This window comes from Dipodomys ordii, unplaced genomic scaffold, assembly GCF_000151885.1.
Source record: "Dipodomys ordii isolate 6190 unplaced genomic scaffold, Dord_2.0 Scaffold201, whole genome shotgun sequence".
Lineage (NCBI taxonomy): Eukaryota > Metazoa > Chordata > Mammalia > Rodentia > Heteromyidae > Dipodomys > Dipodomys ordii.
The window spans coordinates 1,127,713-1,148,655 of NW_012267417.1; the positions used below are offsets into that span (position 1 = coordinate 1,127,713).

Consider the following 20,943-nt stretch of genomic DNA (forward strand, 5'->3'; position numbering starts at 1 on the left):
TTTTTCTCTTTCTCTCTCTCTTTCCTTTTGTTTTTATCTCTTCCTGTTTCTCCTTCTCTCTTTTTCTTTCTTTCTTTCTCTCTTTCTTTCTACCAAGCCTTAAAAACTACCCTTAAAAGTTTTGTGCTTAAAAGGGAAGATACAAGGCTATGTTGTACCCAATTAAAAAATAGTTTAGACTTACTAGTAGTAGGATGGAAAGCTCCTGAGCAGCATTTCTCCAGCAATAATAGTATCTCACCCATGTCAGGGGACCCACTTTTTTGGCCTTTGCTGGTCAGAAGATATTCCTTCAGTCCCTATTAGAATGCATTAGAATGATAATAGCAGTGTTTATATTATGCTCATTAAATGCCAGCAGGAACACTGGATAATACACTTAGATACCACAACCCATGGAGACACCAAGGTTACTATCATTTCCTTCTGTTTACTGATGACATGGGCTTCATGAGGTCATACTCAAAGTCACATGCAGAGTCAAGGTTCATGCCAAAGTTCTTAACCAGCCTTTCTTCTGCTTCCCCTAGAGGTCTTGTGCATTTGGGGTACAGATGGGTATCAGGAGGCCAGTTTCTACACAGGGTGGGTAGTGTATCACCAGTGATAGGCAGTAGAGACATTGAAATGCTCACTAATTCCCTTCGGGGATGCCTAGTCCCTGGCTCAGGCACAGCACTTCTGGGTTTATAGCTGCAGAAATCTCATGGCTCTCACATTGTCTGCCGAAGGATATGAGACGTGAGTTGGCAGATGGCCTTGCTGGGCTGGGACAGAGCAGTAAGTGTTCAGACCCAGCTGACATGCCTGAACACCTCACAGAGGCATTTCCCCAAATCCCACCCTTGCTCATAGTCCTGCAAGATTGGTTCTTCCTTCAAGGGGCTCAATTCCATATCACATCACTGTGTATCAAATAGCACTGTCTGCTCTTTATCCATGTGGCTTCTGTGAGGGCAGTAGGAAAGGAAAAGGTCATGTTTATCTCTGTTGTTGCATTTGGTGCCAGGTACAACAAAAACCAAGGGCATTAGAGCCCCGATGACCTTGGTAACTTGATCTCTTGCATTCCATGTGTTATAGCCAAGGGATAAATACTGGAGTTTAATGTCTAAGAGATGATTACTATTTTTGCATTTACAAAATGTTTTCATGTTATCTGAGCCTCATCACAGACTTTACAGGTAAAGAAAATATAGCACTTGCTTTGGTGCCCCCATGGACCTGGATTCTGACCTGTATACTCAGCCACTACCCAGCTTTGTATATCCTCTAGGGCTCACTTTCTGTAGCTTATAAATGGTCATAATTGCTAGATGAGTCATGAAGTTTTTAATGAGGGGTGGAGGTCTTGATATATAAGGAGAGTTTGGCAGAGTAAGTGGCATAGAAAATAACCAGGACATATTAGCTTAGTACTAGTCCAATTGTCCAGCTATTAGGAACAAATCTGGCTACAATTAATAGTAAAGTGATATCAACTTAAACAAATTGTGGTTATTTTCTCACATAATAGGAACTCAGAAGCAGTATGCCGGCCAGGAGCTGAATGATGTCATTAAAGACTTTATTTCATTTCCTTCTACTTTCCATTGTTGCCTCACAGTTGCAAGATGGCTGCTGCATTTCTATCCATTGTTTGGAGTGCAGAAGTACAGTACTAGTCATATTTTCCACTCTATACAATAGGCAAGAGCCTTCCCAGAACCTTACTTACAACCTCAGTAGATACTTGCTTATGTATGTCTTATTGGCCTAGACTAAGTCTTTTGCCTTCATAGTTACAAGGAACACTTGGAAAATGAGCTTTTCAGATTCATTGTAAAGCAGGCATGGAAGAAGATAGAATAAAATGGAGTAAGTTGAGCCAATAGGACTTGCCATGGTCGTTCATGTATTTTGCATTGTCATTTCAAAGACATTTAATTGGCCCTCAGGTATAGTGGGCTCAGTCCAATGTGCTCACAGCACATGAACAGCAACCCCCATTTCTAAATGATTTCCCTTTATTCTCACATAATGTGTATGTGCAGCTATTTTTTCCCCTAATTTCCCCTCACACCTAGACCTGATCTTTCCATGTATCCCAGACTGGTCTCAAACTTGAGCAGCTCCAATCTCAGTGGGCTCTGAGTGTTCATTGTTCAGTTTGCCCATTTGTGGGGTTCATTCTTTGTGGGTCTGATGTCTTTCACTCAGCTATGAGCTTTACCTGTGTTATTGCACAGGAAAGGTCAGTGGTCCTCTGCTTTCTCCCCCACTTTGTATCTGTTCACAGACCTGGGATCATGAGCACACAGGTCACACACAGATAGAAGTTTTCCTTCTCCATTGATGGAGTGTCGTTTCCTCATGAAAAACACTGCTGTGACTTCTCACAAAGCTTGCCTGTGCCCGGCTGCTGCTGGCTCCAAAGCTACTTTAAAAGGAAGCTCTGGGAGACTTATCCATTTGCTGGAAGATGCGGTCAGCATAAAAGAATTTTCTTGGAGTGGGTGGTGGAAGAGAGTAGGGGATGGATTTGATCTGGAAGGACATTTTTAGGCAAAGGGGAAAAAGCAGCCACTAAAAGCATCATTTGGAACCAGAGCCTGAAAGTTAAGAGATTGGCATCATCCTTCTGTGTTCCTTCCCTTTCATACTCTCAATGAAGGACACAAGAAACTCCCAGCACCTCTGCCCTGTCTTGGGGTTGGGCAATCTGGTGTGAACTCAGGTCATTTCTGGAGAAGCCATCTTTTCCCAAGACTATGAGCACACCTAGCAGATCTGGTGTGTCTTTTATTTCTCTGTGAAAACAATCTGGGACAGACCAACTTGAGAGCAGGAGAAAAGAGCTGAGAATTTCAGTGGAGACTGAAGTGAGGAAAGGAGCTAGTTATTCATACAAGTATGGTCATGTATGTAAGTCAGGGATCATATAAGAAAACTGAAACTCTGTAATTTTCTCTGGTGGCTGGTCACCACAGACTTGTGTCTGCTGGGGTAGTGTCCTGGCATAGTTGTCTAAAGCTATGTCAGGAATTCTTTGTGCTAAAGCAGTTAGAATATGTTATTCATTGTATTGAGTAGTTTCTATATTCCTAGCGCTTGCTAGAGGCTTTGCAATATATTATTACAATTGTTCTTCACAGCACCTAGGAAAGACTGTTACTATTTTACTGCAAGTAAACTAAAGGACAGAAAATTTAAATAACCTGCTAGTAAAGGCCAGAAGAAAGGCTGATATTCATTCTTTCAGATTCCAACAGCTTTGAACCTTGTACTATATTTTCCTATCTTCTTTTTTTTTAAAAAAGTTATTGTATAGGTGATGTACAGAGGGGTTACAGTTACATAAATTGGGTATTGAGTACATTTCTTTTGAACAGTGATACCCCCCTCCTTAATTTTCTCCCAATTTTTCCCTCCTTACCCCTCTCCCCCCAAGTTGTATAGTTTCATTTCCAACATAGTGTCTAGTGAGTAGCATTGCTGAATTAGTCACTCTTTGTCCCACCATTTCTGTGCTTCCCCTTCCCCTCCCCAAATCAGATACTTACATACCATACAAAAGGCACAGAAATGAAAGGCAGCGACAAAAGGGGAAAAAAGACAGAAAGGAACAAGAAAGAATCACAAAACGTAAAATAAAAAAAACCTTTTTTTCCCATTTTTGGAGTTCCTGTCTTCTTAAAATATATTGAATAATAAGGAGATGTGGGCTCAATCCTGTCACTGCAAATCAAAACTGGTCACAAGACTGTAAGCATAGACCCAATTGTTGTATGCCTCAGTTTCTCTTATTTGAGGAGATTGGAGACTCTGATTTCTGATACTACCACCTAATCTAAAACAGGAGCACTTGCCACCTTTTTTTTTAAATTTGTGGTTCGAAAATGGGTTCAAAATGCCAGCAATTCTTAAAGGTAGCTTAATTATTAAGTGTAAATTCAGAGAGGTAGATAATGTTTCAGTTTTTAAAAATACACATACAGACACACGTACACACACACATACACTCATTCTTTAATTTCTCAAGTAAGGCTACATTTTCCATTGCCTTTCCCAGTCCATCATTCACACCAAGAAATGGTGTTCTTAAATAATTCATGTTGAAGCTTAGATTCCTTGAGGGTCTGGCAGGCTTTCATCTTGGATAGGATGATATAACATATTGCCAATAGCCAACCTCAAGTTGCCAACCTAAATAAAAATGTCTCCTTGTTCACTATATGAATTTGCAATATAAACCCTCTTAAATTATACCTTGTACTATTGAATTTAATTAAGACACTATTAAGCAGCTCTAAAAATAAGAAATAAGACGCTACTATGCCCTAAGTAGTTATGAATATGCTGTACTCAAAGAAATTATTACTGTATCATTTCAGACCCAGAAAAGAGAAAACTGGCCATGTGAGTGACTCAGGAGCATCTGTTGTCAAACATGGACTCAATCCAGAGAAGACCTTCATGCAGGTTCACTATTTAAAGGTAACTGAACAATTAATGGCAGAAGCTACTTTTAAGTTAAACAATTACATAACAAAGATTAGCAATATGTTTGAAACAAAGCAAAAAAAAAATCAACACTGTAATGACATTTCCCGAGGCAGAATCTTAGTGCCCACTAATTAAAACACTTCATACCCTAGGCCACTTCAGGTCAAACTTTCTAATTGCTATAAGTTTCCACCTGGAAAATGGATAAAAAGGAAGCATTTTAGGCTGAAATCGTTAATCCTGGGGGCTGAAGAAGAGAGGTACTGAGCCTCTCTTCTCTTTTGACTCATGTGAACCAGGTCAAAACAGGTGGTTTTAGCGTTAACAAGGGGGCTAAAGACTATCCTTCATGTCCATGCCCATCCTTCCTGGTCAGAATATAAAGGGTAGCCTGGGAGAGAAAGGTGGTACCTTCTACATACACAGAGTACATACACAGAGTACACACAGTGTGGGGAAGCACAAGCATCTTTGTTTTTCTCTCTTCTTTTTTTCTCCTAGGGCTACTTCCTTCTGCGATTTCTTGCCAGAACCCTTGGAGATGAAACCTATTTTTCATTCTTAAGAAAATTTGTGCACATGTTTCATGGGCAGTTGATTCTTTCACAGGTAATTTATGGGTCCTCATGAGAACCTGATATGCAATGGGAGGTAATGTAGCATGTGGGGATTGGATGATGTCAGTATGAAAAACAGGAGAAAGATTTAGCATTTTATGCAAGGGGGAAAAAGAGAAAGTTAATGAAGTGAATACAAGGGAATTGTTGGTCTAGGGGGAGAGCAAGCTCCTGAGAGTTCAAGGACAAGTTGTAACCCCAAAGCAATGTCCTGCATAGTGATAAACAGTAAAAGTGTTGTGTCCTAAATGACATTGACAACAAGAACAAACTAAGACTATTATTTTCTCTGCCTGGAATTATCTTTACAAGATTTTCTACTTGGAACCCTTGGATTGTCATTTGATGCCACAGTGTCAAAGTCATCCTAGCTGATGACACATATGCATCAACCTCTTCTCTACTCCTCTGCCCTGTTGATTGTCTTCAGTGTCATTGCTGTTATATTTATAATCATATTTTAATTTCTGGAGTGTTTGTTGTTTTCTATCGCTTCCACTCAGTAGGACCTTTTTTTCACCTTATATAAAATACATGGCTGACATACAGTATATCTGCCATGAATATTTGATAAACAAATTAATAGCAAGACATATTGAACTATTCAGACATAAAACTATCAGAGAAAGACCTTGTCAGTTCACAAAGTAGGGGATGGAGCAGCACATAGCAAGAAATCTAACAAAGAGTGAGAGGTTCAAAAAGTTGTCCTCATAGCTGACAGAGAACAGATGATGCACCCAATTTTTGCTGGCTAATTGGAGATGAGAGTTTCACAGACTTGTCTGCCGGGGCTGGCTTTGAACCTCAATCCTTATATCTCAGCCTTCTGAGTATCTAGGATTATAGATGTGAGTCACCAGCACCTAGCACTCACATAAACTTGTGAGCTACATTATCCATGTTAGAGCTAAAGAATACATATGTATAATCTGAAATATATGGAGGGAATAACATGAGTATAACAAGAAGACATAGGTACATTTCTGAATTCTTTTAATCTTTTAAGTAGCTAGTAGAGAGAGATTTAAGAATCAATTTACAAGTACCATATGGTTGGTTGACTGATAAATCCAAATTCCTGCTGTGTCAAATGAGTATCTTGTATTTACTGTGACTTCTGAGATTCTGATTTCTCATAAACTCCTAAAGGTCCATTTAGTACTCTCTCAACCAAGCTGATCAATTTTTCTTTTGCTTGACTCTTTAAGAACCTTATTGAGATATAATTCACATACCATAAAAATCATATTTAAAAATAGCTCTAGGCTGGATACCTGTGGCTCATGCCTATATTCTTAGTTACTCAGGAGGATGAGATGTGAGGTTTGAGGTTCAAAGCCAGTCTGGGACAGGAAAGTCCTTGAGACTCTGTTATCTCCAACTAGCCATGGAAAAACAGAAGAAAAATTGTGGCTTTACGTGGTAAAGTACAGTGGTAAAGTGCTAGCCTTGAGCAAAAAAGGTCTAGGCCTTGAGTTTAAGCACTCAGACCCTGAGTTAAATTCCCAGAACTGTCACAAAAAAAAGTGCTCTAGTTAGTGTGTGTGTGGGGGGGGGGGCGTTGTTTGTCAGTTGTGAGGCTTGAACTCAGGTCCTGGACACTGTCCTTGACATATTTTGCTCAAGGCTAGCATTCGACCACTCTGAGCCACAGCTTCACTTCTGGTTTTTAAATGGCTAATTGGAGATAAGATTCTCATAGGGACTTATTGGCCTGGGCTGGCATCAAACCGTGATCCTCAGATTTCAGCCTCCTGAGTAGCAAGGATTATAGGCGTGAGCCAGCACCCACCTAATCAGTGATTTTTTTTTTAGTGTGTTTATAAAATTTTATGCTCACCAACATTACTTATTTTTTTAAAAAAATGTTTTACCATAGTGGGACTTGAACTCAGAGATTTTTGCTTAATAGTTATAAGCTCTATCTCTTGAGCTGTTTCCACTCCTGTTTTGCTTTCATTATTTTTCTAACAGGGTCTCACTTTTGCCCTTCTTGGATCATGATCCTCTTACTTGTATTTCAAGCTTTCCACATAATTGGGATGGAAGGCACAAGCCACCATGTCTTGCTCTTTATTGGTTGAGATACAGTCCCTTGAACTTTTTCCCAGGGTGGTCTTGAAGTACAGTCCTCCCAATCTCTTCTTCTGGGGAAGCTAGGTATACAGATGTGAGCTACCACTCCCAATAGAATTATCTATTTTTAGAATATCTTTATCAATCTCAAAAAAATCTATAGCAGTCACTTCCCCATAGGGAAGATAACCACCAATCTACTTTTTACATTTATGAATTTGTCTATTATACGTATTTCATAGAAGCAAATCACATGTATTATATATACATATATATAATCTTTTGTATCTGATTTGCATCACATGTTTCCAAGGTTAAACAGTATATATGCATCAGTGCTTCATTCTTTTCTGTGTGCCTTATTATGTTGCCTAGATTGGTTTTGGTCTTGAGTCTTGATCAGCTTTGTGAGTATTTTTTTGTGGTTAGTACTTGGCTTTCAACTCAGGGCCTCACACTTTGCTATGCAAGTGCTCTACCACTGGAGCTATGTCCCTCGCTCCATTTAAAACATTTTAAATATTATTAATTATGATAAAATATACACGCCACAAAATTTACCATTTTATCCATTCCTAAGTATACACTTAAGTGGAGTTAAGTACACTTACATTTTTGGGCAACCATTACTATCATCTATTCTCCATAAATTTTTCATCTTCCCAAACAGAAATTTTGAACACATTAAGCAGTCATTTCTCATTCTTCTCTCTTTCAGCCCTCAGTATTAGGCAATCACCATTCTACTCTCTGTTTCTATGGGCTTGACTACTATAGTTTGTTCATGTGAGTAGAACTACACGATTTTTTTTTATCCTTTCATGCTTTTGTGTTTGCCTACCTCACTTAGCCTAATGGCCTCAAGGGTCATCCACGTTGTAGCCACTATTTTCCTTTCAATAGTCCATTGGAAATACATACCATATTTTGTTTATCCATTCAGCATTCATGTACATTTATTTGAGTTGTTCACACCTTTTGGCTGTTGTGATTAATGCTGCTAAAAAAACATTAGTGCTTAAATATCTGTTTGAGTCTATGCTGTCAATTCTTTTGTGTATGTATATATTAGAACTGGTATTATATCGCAATTGTTTTCAGATTTTTGAGAAACTGCTTGTGGTTTCATACCATTTAAGTACAAGAATTCTAGTTTCTCTACATGCTTGTCAACACTTATTGCCTTTTGATTTTTTTGGTTATTCTGGTGTAAAACTATATTTCATGATGGTTTTGATTTGCATTTCTCTAGTGGCTATTGGTGTGAAACATTTTTTATGTTCTTATTGGCAATGAATTTCTATTAAAATTCTTTACCTTCTTCCTCCTTTCTTCCTCTTCCTCCCCCCCCTCCCTTTTTTTTTAACAATGGAAAGTTTCTTTGAAAGTGTATGGAAAGCCATGAAATAAAGTAGCAGAAACTTGAGCTGGAGAGGGCAGTAAAGAGAATCCTCTTTTGTGACTTTTTTTTTTTTTGAGATAGAGTCTTACTATATAGCTTAGGTTGGTCTCATACTCATGATTTCTTGCTTCTCCTAGGAGAAGCATAGTTTTCCTTTCCTTTCCTTTCCTTTACTTACTTTTTATTTACATTGTTTTTTATTAGTATATTAAAACAGTACTTCATATATTCTGGATATGTCTCTTATCAAATATATGACTTGTAAATATTTTCCTTCATTTTATATATTGTCTTTTTTTTTTTTTACTTTTCTGGTAGTATTCTTTACAATGGAAAAGGGTGTTGTTGTTTTTGACAAGTCCAATTTATCCCTTTTCTCTTTACTTGCTTATTTCTCCAGGATTGCCATATCTAAAAACTATTGCCTAAAAAGTTCCTGAAGATTCACTTCTATGTTTTTTTCTAAAACTTTTATAGTTTTAGCTCTTACATTTAAGTTTCTGACCTAATTTATATTAGTTGCTTATGGTATAAGGATAATGGTCTAACTTAATTCTTTTAGATATAAATACCTATCTGTGCCATAAATATTTCATGGAAAGACTATTAGTTTTCTTTCCTTGAAAAAAATAAACCAGGGCTGGGAAGGTGGCTCAGTGGTAGAGTGCTTGCCTTGCATGCCTGAGGCCCTGGGTTCGATTCCTCAGCACCACATAAGCAAAAAAGAAAGAAAAAGCCAGAAGTGGCGCTGTGGCTCAAGTGGTAGAGCGCTAGCCTTGAGCTGAAGAGCTGAGGGACAGCGCCCAGGCCCAGAGTTCAGGCCCCACGACCAGACCTAAAAGAAAAAAAATAATAAACCAATGACCATTAATTTAAGAATTTATTTCTGGAATCTCAATTATATTGATCACGATTTCTAACATAATGACAGTTTCATACTGTCATGATTACTATAGCTTTGCTTTATAGTTGGAAATTACTGCTCTTTGAACTGCTATGTACTCATTACAAAAAGTGAAGCAATATGGAAAAGTACAAAGAAGGAATTAAAACATCATTCAAAATTCCATCATCCAAAAGTAACTATAGAATGTAATTTAGCAATAGAATGTTTGCTAGCGTGCACATAGACCCCAACATTACAAACACAACACAAAAAATACATAGAAGATAGTCCTATTTATATGAAACTTCCATATTCATGAATATTTTATTTTGAATCAACTCTTAGTTGGCTGAATTTCATTAACAAATTGATGTTGAAGTTGCCATTTCACATGTGACTTCGAGTTCTTACTGCTTAAGAATAAGAGAGAACTGTGGTTTGTATTCAAACTAAAAAATAGCTAGAGACCAGCCAGGCACTGGTGGCTTATGCCTGTAATTCTAGCTACTCAGGAGGCTCAGCCCAGACACAAAAGTCGATGAGACTCTTATCTCCCATTAACCACCAGAAATGGAAGTGGCACAGTGGCTCAAAGTGGTAGAGCACTAGCCTTGAGTTGAAGAGCTCAGGGACAGAGCCCAGGCCCAGAGTTCAAGCCTCATGACTGACCAAAAACAAACAAACAAAAAAGCTAGATATAGTACTTTTGATCCACATTCTATTTCCTTAGAACTTGATAGACATATCTCCACTACCTTCTAAGAATAAACAATTCTTTAAAAAAAAAAACTTCTGAATTTACTTTACCCTCTTATACCATTTAGAGAAGAAGAATTCCATAATCTCTCAAGTTTAGTAATTTAATTAGGAAATGGGATGGTATGGATGGTTCTGCATTGTTTTCCCTCTGCTCTCCAGAAAACAATACACTCTTTGTAGTACTAGATTCTATTCTTCAGTGAGGTTGTCTTAATTTTTTTTTCAAAACCTACAATTTTTTTTATTGTGAAAATACTGTACACTGGAGTTACAATTACATGGGGAAGATAGTGAGTACATTTCTTATCAAGCATTGTAGCCTCCTCCTTTGTTTACCCTTCCCATCCCTTCCCAGCCTCCCCCCACTCCCCCAACCAACCCTTCCCCCCTCCACCAAAGTTGTAAAGTTCCTTTTCGACATGACAACTTGTACTTCTCATTGTTGCAATGGGTCCACCTGTATCCTTATTTAAACGACTTGTTTTTCCCCTTCCCCTCCACAAATTATAACGACATCAAATACAGTGAAAGCAGAGGTTATACTGTGGGGGAGGGACATACAAAGCACTCCCCCCCCCAACCAGTGTTGTAACTTCTTGGTCTCCATACATATAGTATTTATTAATTGCTTTATCTTTTTCATGTCCTTTGTTTCTCTTCCCTTTATCATTAGTGTTATTTTCTTTCATTTTTACTCATTGATGGGTTTTGTTTTTTAAATTAATATTCCTATAATGGTATTATTTTGTTCCTTATTTCCATTCATCTCACTTTATTTTGTCATCTTTTTATAAACTTTCATTTTGGTAAATTTATATTGTCTTTTTTAACTGTTATTAATTTATTTCACATTGTAAAGCACTCATGGAATGTTTTCTTTTGTTCCTTGGACCCTTTGTCTATTAGGTGTTATGTTTCTTTCTAGGTTACAATAGTTTACATACTTCTAGTTACATAGATACATAGTCTTCTTTTTCTTTTTCTCACTCTCAGCATGGCTAGTACTGACCCCATCTTTTATTTTTCATTCTTACGTATATTGGATAAATACAAGGCTTATTTTTCTACCTCCAAGATACAGTCTGAAACTTTCATATTACACATGGATGAATGAAGGGAAGAAACTACATAGACTTGTATATGGTCTTTGTTTGATGAATTCTCTCTACTTCTCTTTAAAAAAAAAATCATTAAAAACCCCGTCAAGATTTCTGTGTCTTAGCTGGGTGCTGCTGGCTCACGCCTATAATCCTAATTACTCAAAAGGCTGAGATCTGAGGATCACAGTTCAAAGCCAGCCTGGGAAGGAAAGTCCATGAGACTCTTATCTCCAATTAATCACGAGAAAACCAGAAGTGGTGCTATGGCTCAAGTGGTAGAGTGCTCTCCTTGAGCTGAAGAGCTCAGGTACTGTGCCTAAGCCCAGAGTTCAAGCCCCATGACCACCAACAACAAAGATTTCTGTGTCTTAATATTAGGTATAGTTTTTTTTCTCCCATTGCAGGTGCCCCCTCAAATAAGATTGTTCTTTCAATTCATATTGGAGCCCTACAGCACACCTGCACAATTTATCAGAATGACTCTGAGCTATTTACTTTCTGTGTATTGCCCCTCAATCTCCAACAAAGAGTTCTAGTCCTTCTGCAATAAAAGGGAAGATTAAAAAATATGCCTACTTCTCTCAAAATGTGTGGATAATTGTGAGAATCTTCAGGGATTGGCAATTCACCAGCACTCCTACTGTTAAGCATGATATTGGGGGAACTACAGAGGGAGAGTTGGAAACTATGGGGGAATTTCAGCCTTCTTCTTGTGGTTGCCTCTTTTTGAGGTTTATGCCAGCAGGCTAGACATTTTGCCTTGTTTGCATGATGCTGGCCAAGTTTTTGCTACTTTTTTAATTTAAAAAAAATTATGGGTCATGTTTTTGTTTACATTACTAGTTAGTTATTGCCAAGGAAAGGCCTTGATTCAAGCTTTTTCTTACATCAAAGATTTCCTTGAATAAAGGAATTCTTTACTTCTAACAATTGCAGTGTACTTTCACTTCTGACTACCCATCACCCCAGCATTTCAGTATTATCATCCCTCCAGCTCTAATCAAACCCCTCTCAAGTCTAACAATGACTTCCTTCTTCCTAATAATCTCATTTCTTCTCAGTTTTTACCCAGCCAATCCTGTCCTTTCTTTGCCATTTTGATGATTTGTTTTGCCTATTTCTTCTTTCCCACACCATAATAATTACTTATAAAATATCTGATATAAATTGCTAGTCCTATATAATTACCAATCCAGTGACAGTTTATCCAGTAGAATCTATATGCACCTGCTTTTTATTGAATACTTTCACCATGACTGAAAAATAATGACTAAATTAGCCATGTGCCCAAATCAGTGTTAGTTCTTTAAAAAATTATAATGCTTAATTTAGCATTATTGGGTGATGACCAAAAAGAGATTGATTTGATTAGCATATAGATTATTAGGAGAGTAGAGACTAAAAAGAAAATAAATATTAAGAAACATATTTTCTGACTGTGATGTGGCCTTGGAACCATTTCAATCTACACCCTACTCAGAATATTATTTTTGTTTTGCTTTTGGCTTTTATTTGTTGTTTTGTTATGGGCATATTGAAGAGGTTACAAATTGTGACCCTTATTTGTTGCTAGCTAACTTGGTTCATAAAGACTGAGCCATGGGGGAAATCTCCTTGTCCAGGTAAGATTTGTAAATTGCTTTCCCAAAACTGTGAGTTCGCTGAAAGAAAGTGTGAAGACAGATGAAAGAAGTGGAAAGAGGATGTGAGGGAAGGAATAATTCTAAGACACATTTCTTTTTGTTTCATTGTATTGGGGTGAGTACAGAAGGACTTTTTCATAAGCCTACTCCAGGGGTAGATGCTAATTTAAAAAAATGAGTCAGGAAAATGAATGTTTCATAGTTACAGATTAGTTCTTATAAGGAGTAAGCAGGGACAATTGGGTCAGTTCCACTGATGGGCGGTACAAAGACTGCTTGCTTGGACCAGAAACAAGTATCTCCTTGAACTGGATGGATTATAGTGTAGAAGCATAGCGAGTCCTGTAGAAGGAACATTCCTATAGCCTGTGGGAACAACTTAGAGATGTTCAGATGCTAGGATTCTGTGATTTCCACGTTGATTGGCATGTTCAGCTAACTGCTGTGTTACCTGCTGGTCTCAGCTCTGAAGCAAGAGGAGACAGATGCATCAGAATGGTGACCTGCTGGAAAGCAAGGTTTGATTTTATTTTATACTTTTGTACCAGTACTAAGGCTTGAACTCAGGGCCTGGGTCCTTAGCTTTTTCACTCAAGGCTGGCATTCTACCACGTGAACCACATCTCCAGTTCTGGCTTTTTATTGGTTAAGTACAGATAAGAGTCTCATGGACTTTTTCTGTTTTGGCTTGGCTTTGAACCTGGATTCTGAGAGCTTAGCCTCCTAACTAGCTAGGATTACAGGCGTGAGCTACTGGAACCTGGTTAGAAGGGCTTTATTTACGAAATATGCTTCTTAGGAAATAAAGCAGGGCTTCATGGGGACCTCCTGCACTTACCCTATATTCACAGGAAATTCAGGATGGGGGGGGATTCAGGATGGGGGGATGCTTTACAATCCTGGTTTGTTTTGTTTTGTTTTGTTAAAGGACACAATTGTAATTGCAAAAGGCAAAAGGGCAGAATTAAGGTTAATTATGAATTTCCTGTTTTTCATGCAATTAAATTCTCCCCCTTACCATTAAGTTGATGTAATTTTCCCACATAATTTTGCATAAATTACTAAGCAAATATGAGATCATTTGGTGGGTAGGGCTATAAGGAGATAATGAAGTAAAATTAGTAAGACATTCTTACTAATGTCTTACTAATAATTAGTAAATCCAAATGGTACTTGGATTTTAAGAATCCAAAATATGTCAATGAGCTAATGAAAAAATAATGTATCCTATTTACAGAGAACTCTATTACTATATTAGATTGTGATAAATAAATTCAACATTTTGCAAAATAATTCTTTAAAAATTATAGGCACATTCTATACCACTGTACCACACCTCTGGCCACCTCTGGGTCTTGAACTCAAGGTCTGGGCACTGTCTCTGAGCTGTCTTGCTCAAGGCTAGTGCTCTACCACTTTAAGCACAGTGCTACTCTGGTTTTCTGGTTATTATTTGGAGATAAGAATCTCTAGGACTTTCCTGCCCAGGCTGACATCAAACCTCAATCCTCAGATCTCAGCCTTCTAAGGAGCTAGGATTACAGGCATGAGCCACCAATGCCTGGCTTCAGCCAAATAATTTTTTAATAATAAAATGATTTAATTTTAAAAGATAATGACCTCATTAGGCACTAGGTAGGATGAGATCTTAGGAAGATAGTTTGAACTTAGCCTGAGGAGGTAAATTTGTGAGACTCTTATCTCCAATTAATTACTACCACTTCCACCAAAAAGCCAGAAGTGGTAGAGTGTTAGCCTTGAATAGAAAAGCTCAGAGAGAGTACCCCGACCCTAAATTCAAACCCCATGGCCAGCACACTCATACACACACACACACACACACACACACACACACACACCACATCTTTCAGAAATATTTATTAAAACATTTGTTGATGAAAATATGATACTGGGCATTTACTTCTAAATAATATTAGAGACAGGGAAGTGAATGGCATAGGATTGGCTGTGAGTTGGTGAGTATGTAAAAGTTAATTATCCTAGTTTGTCTATTTTTCTTTTTTATTTGAAATTTTCCTTAATGAAAGAAACAGAATGTGTGTGTAAAATCCTGCTTTTAGATTAAAATTTCCTTTCCTTTCCCTTCCTTTCCTTCTCTCTTTCTTTCCTTCTTTCTTTCCCTTCCTTCCTTCCTTCCTTCTTTCCTTCTTTCCTTCCTTCCTTCCTTCCTTCCTTCCTTCCTTCCTTCTTTCCTCTCTCTCTCTCTCCCTCCCTCCCCCTCTCTCTCTCTTTCTCCCTCCCTCCTCCCCTCTTTCCCCCTCCCTCCCCCTCTCTTTCCTTCTTCTTTTTGTGCTGGGGCTTGACGTCAGGGCCTGGGTGCTGTCCAGTAGCTTTTTCACTCAAGGTTAGTGTCCTACCATTTGAACCACAACTAATTCCAGTTTTTGTGGTTAATTGGAGATAAGAGTCTCACAGACTTTACTGCTTGGGCTATGACTATCATAGTCCTTAGATCTCACCCTCTTGAGTAGCTAGGATTACAGGCATAAGCTACTCACTCCTGGTATGGTTAAAAAAAATTCTATGGTGCAACATCCCAAATATCAGCAGTTGAGAATTTTCATAGCAGTATAAGAGGCTGCAGGTAGAATGGAACCCTTGAACCTTGGATTTGAGGATGTCTTTGTTCCTTGACTGGCATATTCATCATCTTGATTTTATATTTATTTTTCTACAGAGTAGTACAGTCACATTGTAAGTTTGTCATTAGCCTCTTGGAGTTTGATTGTTCAGTTGGCAATCTAGGTTAAGCTTATGAATTTAGACGAATTCTTACATGAGTAAGAAGGGGATAATGCTCTGTTTAATGGCCACCTTTGGAAAATAGCCAAACACAAAATGAAATAAATCATTGGGTTAGGTCACAATAACAAACTTTACATTTTTAAATTTATTTAAATTATTAAATGTATTTGTGGTTTTTAACAAACAAAACTCTTTAAGTAATTAGACTAAAGCCCTGGAAAATTAATAAATTAAATCTACAGCCTACTGAATTGGTCTAGGTCAAGCTCCCTTAGCAGGTAAGCTATTAGCAGCTGGGAATTCTGGGTGTATGTTATGGTTTCAGGCAGTTATTTATTGATGAACATCTTTAATGATTGCTTTTTTCCCCATTATTCTAGACTTTCCTTGAAATGTTGTTGGAGAACATTCCAGAAGAAAAAAGGTGAGGACTAATTTAGGAATCAAGAGCCTAATTTTATCTTTAAAAAATGACCCTACCATTGTTTTGCTTGTGACAACCTAGAAAATTCATTTTTTTTTTTGGTAGAGTCAAAGACTAATGTAACCATGGGAGTCACAAGTTAATCAACCAGACTTTGGGATAGGACCAAGCAGCTGTGGAATTTAGTGTGCACAACCAAGCTTCCCCAGAGTCAGGAGTCCTGATTGTGGGGCAGGAGGCAAGCAAAGGACAATCTGTGTCCTCAGATGCTGAAGAGGGCTGGGAGTATAGTTCAGTGGGAGCTATCATGCACAAAGCCCCAAGTGTAATCCCCAGCATTGCAAAATTAGAATTGAATTAAAACGAACAGAAGAATGGAGAAGAAAATGGAGATGAAAACTTGTCCAGGTATTATGTCTTTATGCAAAGGAAATACTGTTTAAATGAAGGCAAATATGTATTATTATACTACAAGTATCAGATGTGAGCTCAGGCTCTCTCATGGGTTCTGAACCCAGCTGTTCTAGTTCCTATGAAATGTTGCAACAGTGCAACTTATTCCTTCTGAATTTTAGTTTTCTAACCTCATTGGCAGGGACTTAGAGAAGATTGAAGGAGATTTACATCTGTTCTCAAAGTAGGTGCTTTGATTGACCTCTTTATTACAACAAACATCTTCTATGCATAGCTACTGTATACACGGTTTACATACAGTAATCATTTAGTCCTAATGCAATATTCTTCATTGTAGTCACCTTTAGGGGTTATTGTAAGATATTGTATATTGTATTTTGTTTTTGTTTGTGCTGATACTAGGGCTTGAACTCAGGGCATTTAACTATCAGTTGGCTTTTTTTCTCAAGGTTAGTGTTCTACCCCTTGAGCCACAGGTCTACTTCAAGCGTTTTTGATGGTTAATCAGAGATAACAGTTTATGAACTTTCTGCTGAAGCTGGCTGAGAGCCATGATTCTCAAATCTCAGACTCCTGAATAGCTAGGATTATAAGCATGCCTAGCTGGTACATTATTTTTACTCCCTGCTTTACCAAAATAAGGATTATTGAGGATCCAAGAGGAACAGTAAATGGCTCAAATTTCACAACTCTATGTGGCAGTTAAGCTGTAGTCTATCCTCTTATCCAGTATGCCACAAGTAGGGAAACTGAGGCTTCTAGAAGTGAGGCAGATTTTCCAAGATTGCTTATCATGAGAAAGAACATAGGCTCTAGCTAATGCTCTTTTCAGCACACTACTTAGTATGAGCTCACTGTTGGAAGAGGAAGATTCTTATACTTGGAAGTTGTAGACTTCCTGGCTATCTACCAGGCTTGTAGAGCAGCTTTAAGACTTCTGTTCTGGGCAATTAGAGTCACTTAACTTTCTTCTTCTAATATCCTGCCTGATTGGAGCCTTAAAAATAAATACCCTAAAACACAATGTTTGATAGAAAAATTGATATTCAGATATTAAAAAATCAATTAAATATTACTCTCCATTCTGACTCATAGTTTTAACTATGGTTTTGTGCATATAACAATGAATTCTATTGCCACTAACATAGTCCTAGATTTAGTTGAGTACTCACCTACATGTTAAAAAGTGTATGTTATAAGCAGTCTCAATTGGTTGTCCTAAGGGTAAGGTATTAGACCACCAAACTAGGTACAGGAGATAACAGGCAAATTCAGGAGAAGCGAAGGACCATGTTCAAATGGAGAGGTGCTGTGTTTTGTTCTGTTTTTAATTTTCCCTAAGAATTGGATTTTTACCTTACCTATTTTGTTTAAACTTCCATATCTTCCACCTTGCATTCAGAAGTCTCAAAATTGTGTCATCAGTGGGTAGAAGTAGTATCTTTAGACTTCTGATTTTGTTCTGTTTTGCTTTTGCAATCAGTGCTGGAGTTTAACAAAGAGTCTCAGTCATGTTAAGTACATACTCTATCACTGAATTACTCCCCAAGCCATACCTAGTTCTAAAAAAAAAATAAAGTAGAAACATATACACATAAAACAAATCAATGCATCATACAGAATTAACATACTTGATGAATTCCTTTCTTCCTGCCTCTCCATGTTCTGCCTTCTGATTCTGAAAGAAGTCTTATCCGTAGAGATTGCATGAAACTTTAGTCAGTGCAACATAATTAGCTTTTCAGAGGCTGTCCAAAGGAACTGTACTTTGTTTTGGAAATTTTTAAATGTTTTAGATTTACCATCCTTTTTTTTTTAAGTGGACATAATGGGTTTTCTTCATACAAAAAGAATGTGTGTGTGTGTGTGTGTGTGTGTGTGTGTGTGTGTGTGTGTGTGTGTGTGTGTGTGTGTGTGTGTGTGTGTTCCTTTTTTCTTTTGCCCCTGCCCCAGAATAAATTCAGGTCCTCTGATAGATTTGAGTAGTGCAGAGAAAGACAAAAGGAGAAGAGAGGAGGGGAGGGGAAAGAAAGGAAAGGAAGGAGAGAAGGCCAAGTACTAGTAGCTCAGGCCTATAATCCTAGCTACTCAAGAGGCTGAGATCTGAGGACTGCAGTTCAAAACAAGCCTGTGGAGGAAAGTCTGTGAGACTCTTATCTCCACTAAACTACCAAAAGCTGGGGAAAAAACTGGCTCAAGTGATAGAACTCTGTCTTGAGTGAAAAAGTTAAAGGACAACACCCACCCAGGTCCCTTAGGATCAAGTCATACTGGCACACAAACAAAAAAAGGGGGAAGGAAGGAAAACCCCTAAGTGTAGTGTATTACCTCCTTATATATTACCAAAGTGTATTCTGAGTGATAATTGAATTCTTTCAAAGTCTATCTTAGGGCATAAATACAGCAATTTTTGCTGAAACAACAAAGTGTTTTAGTTTGGGAGGTCTCTCTTTTAATCTTCTTCATAATACGGTTATAGAGTTCATTTGGATGGCCCCTGAACCCTCTGGCTCTAGAGGACTTGGATTTTATCGTTGTGGACATTTATTGAGGCAACACACTGGGACCACAAAGAGACTTTTGTTGTAATTGTGTAAGTTAAAAGCAATGTCCCTGCCTTAATAGTGGCCACCAACCACATGCCCTTTGATAAAGTACTTCTCCCAGTTAGGATCATGTTTTGCCTAGCAGGTTTAAACCTGTTTTTTTTTTAATTCTCCTTAAAAATTAAGGCAATTTCATTCTTACTTAGGATGAATCTACTCTAGCAAGCATACCAGGATATATTTTAAAACTTAAATATCTTTTGCCTGGTAACAAATCTCAGAATCTAGTTCAGCTATTAAAACAGACTATTTACTCTATTACCTATGCAACATATTGTACCAATTTTATCTAGGTCTCAGAAGGCCCCACACCTACCCCCTCGAGCCTCTAATCTTTGGCCCCAATTGTAAAGTGATCCTTGGGCACATCTGTTAGGCACGTGAGCCATTCTGAATAGGGCATGGCTTTTCAGATCCAACCAGTCAGCTAATGTTTCTGTGTCATACCGCCTCTGCATTTTCTTGCTTCAAATTTTCTTACTTGCTCTTTTGAGCAAGCCAGCAGGCCCTAGGTTGGACACTGGGGAATAAAGAAGAATAAATCCCATGCCTAGCCCTCAAGGAGTTTCTAGTTGATGACTGAAGACAGAGATGAAACCGGTTGTTAGAATCTGTATAAAAACTACTTGTAAGGCTGTGATTCAGGGTTTGGGATGGGGCTATTTAGAGCAATCTCGTTATCTCCAGCCTTGAACCTAAAACAGCACTCAAAAAAAGTCTCACTGCAGATTTTCAGTAACAAAATGATATCAGCAGTTCAGAAAGATTCTTTTGGGGGTCAGTGTAGAAGGTAGATGTGGGAATCATGGGCTAGAAACCAAGAGACCAATTAGAAACCACTACAGCAGTTCAGTCAAGAGATCCTAAGAGCTGTAATTATATCAGAGATGATGACTGTGGTAGTGGGGTTGAACATAATGAAGGATATTTGAGAAGCTGATCAGTTGTGAAAGTTGAATAGAGGAGTCACACAAGAGGCTGACCTTTCTCTTGGCTCTTAAGTTATACTCAGAAGTGGCTTTGGAAATACTATGGGACAGTTGTTTGTCCCTTGAATCAGTATGGAGGGAAGGGATGGAAGGACAACAGATTACTAAGTAGAAGTGCGGAGATGACACAGCAAACAATACCAAAAATCTGCTCAGAAAGAAATCCAAGTGACTCCTGGAAGCTAGGCTCCCTTGACCAAAGAGCACCCTGAAGAGGAACTGATCCATTGTATCTTACTTGTATCTTACTTACCTGGTGTTCTGACACCATTCATAGCCACTGGTTCTTTCTTTGTCCATCAGTTACTGTGTCTGTGTGTACATTGTGTTTGCTTTAGTCCAGTACTTCCCACCATACTCATGGTGCTGGAGAGTACTTGTTTTGTAATCAGCAATCTTCATTATCTACCCAAGCACAATTACTTTGCTTTGACAGGAAAACAAGTAAATGTGTGCAAAGATTTGTAACACATACTATTTGCATCCGCATGTAGAGAGGGACTTGAAAAACATTAAAGTGCTAAAATTTAAAAATCCATATAGTTCTGTGAGTCACATTCTAGAACAAGGGCCTTTTTCATTTCAAACCCTGAACTCTGAAGTTTCCTAGTACCTTTCCTCCAACTCACCTGTACTTTCCAAGTTCTTGTGGTTTGCCATTTAGTTTATGTGAAAATTGCTGAGCTATGTGCTTTCCTATGGCAACATGGACAGAGTGTGATCTTTGGGATCTCAAGAGGCTGAAGACAGGAGCCCAGTTTGATTAAAGACAT

The 20,943-nt window shown here is 38.1% G+C and overlaps 1 protein-coding gene across 1 annotated transcript in view; it reads left to right on the forward strand.

Annotated features, from left to right (window-relative positions):
• Window positions 1-20,943, forward strand: part of LOC105999796 (chromosome unknown open reading frame, human C9orf3) — a 309,886-nt gene that overhangs the window by 181,225 nt on the left and 107,718 nt on the right. The window contains exons 8-10 of the mRNA XM_013034920.1: window positions 4,374-4,476; window positions 4,987-5,094; window positions 16,118-16,161. Of these exons, the coding sequence (XP_012890374.1) occupies window positions 4,374-4,476; window positions 4,987-5,094; window positions 16,118-16,161 (255 nt within the window). The remainder of the gene's footprint in view (window positions 1-4,373; window positions 4,477-4,986; window positions 5,095-16,117; window positions 16,162-20,943) is intronic.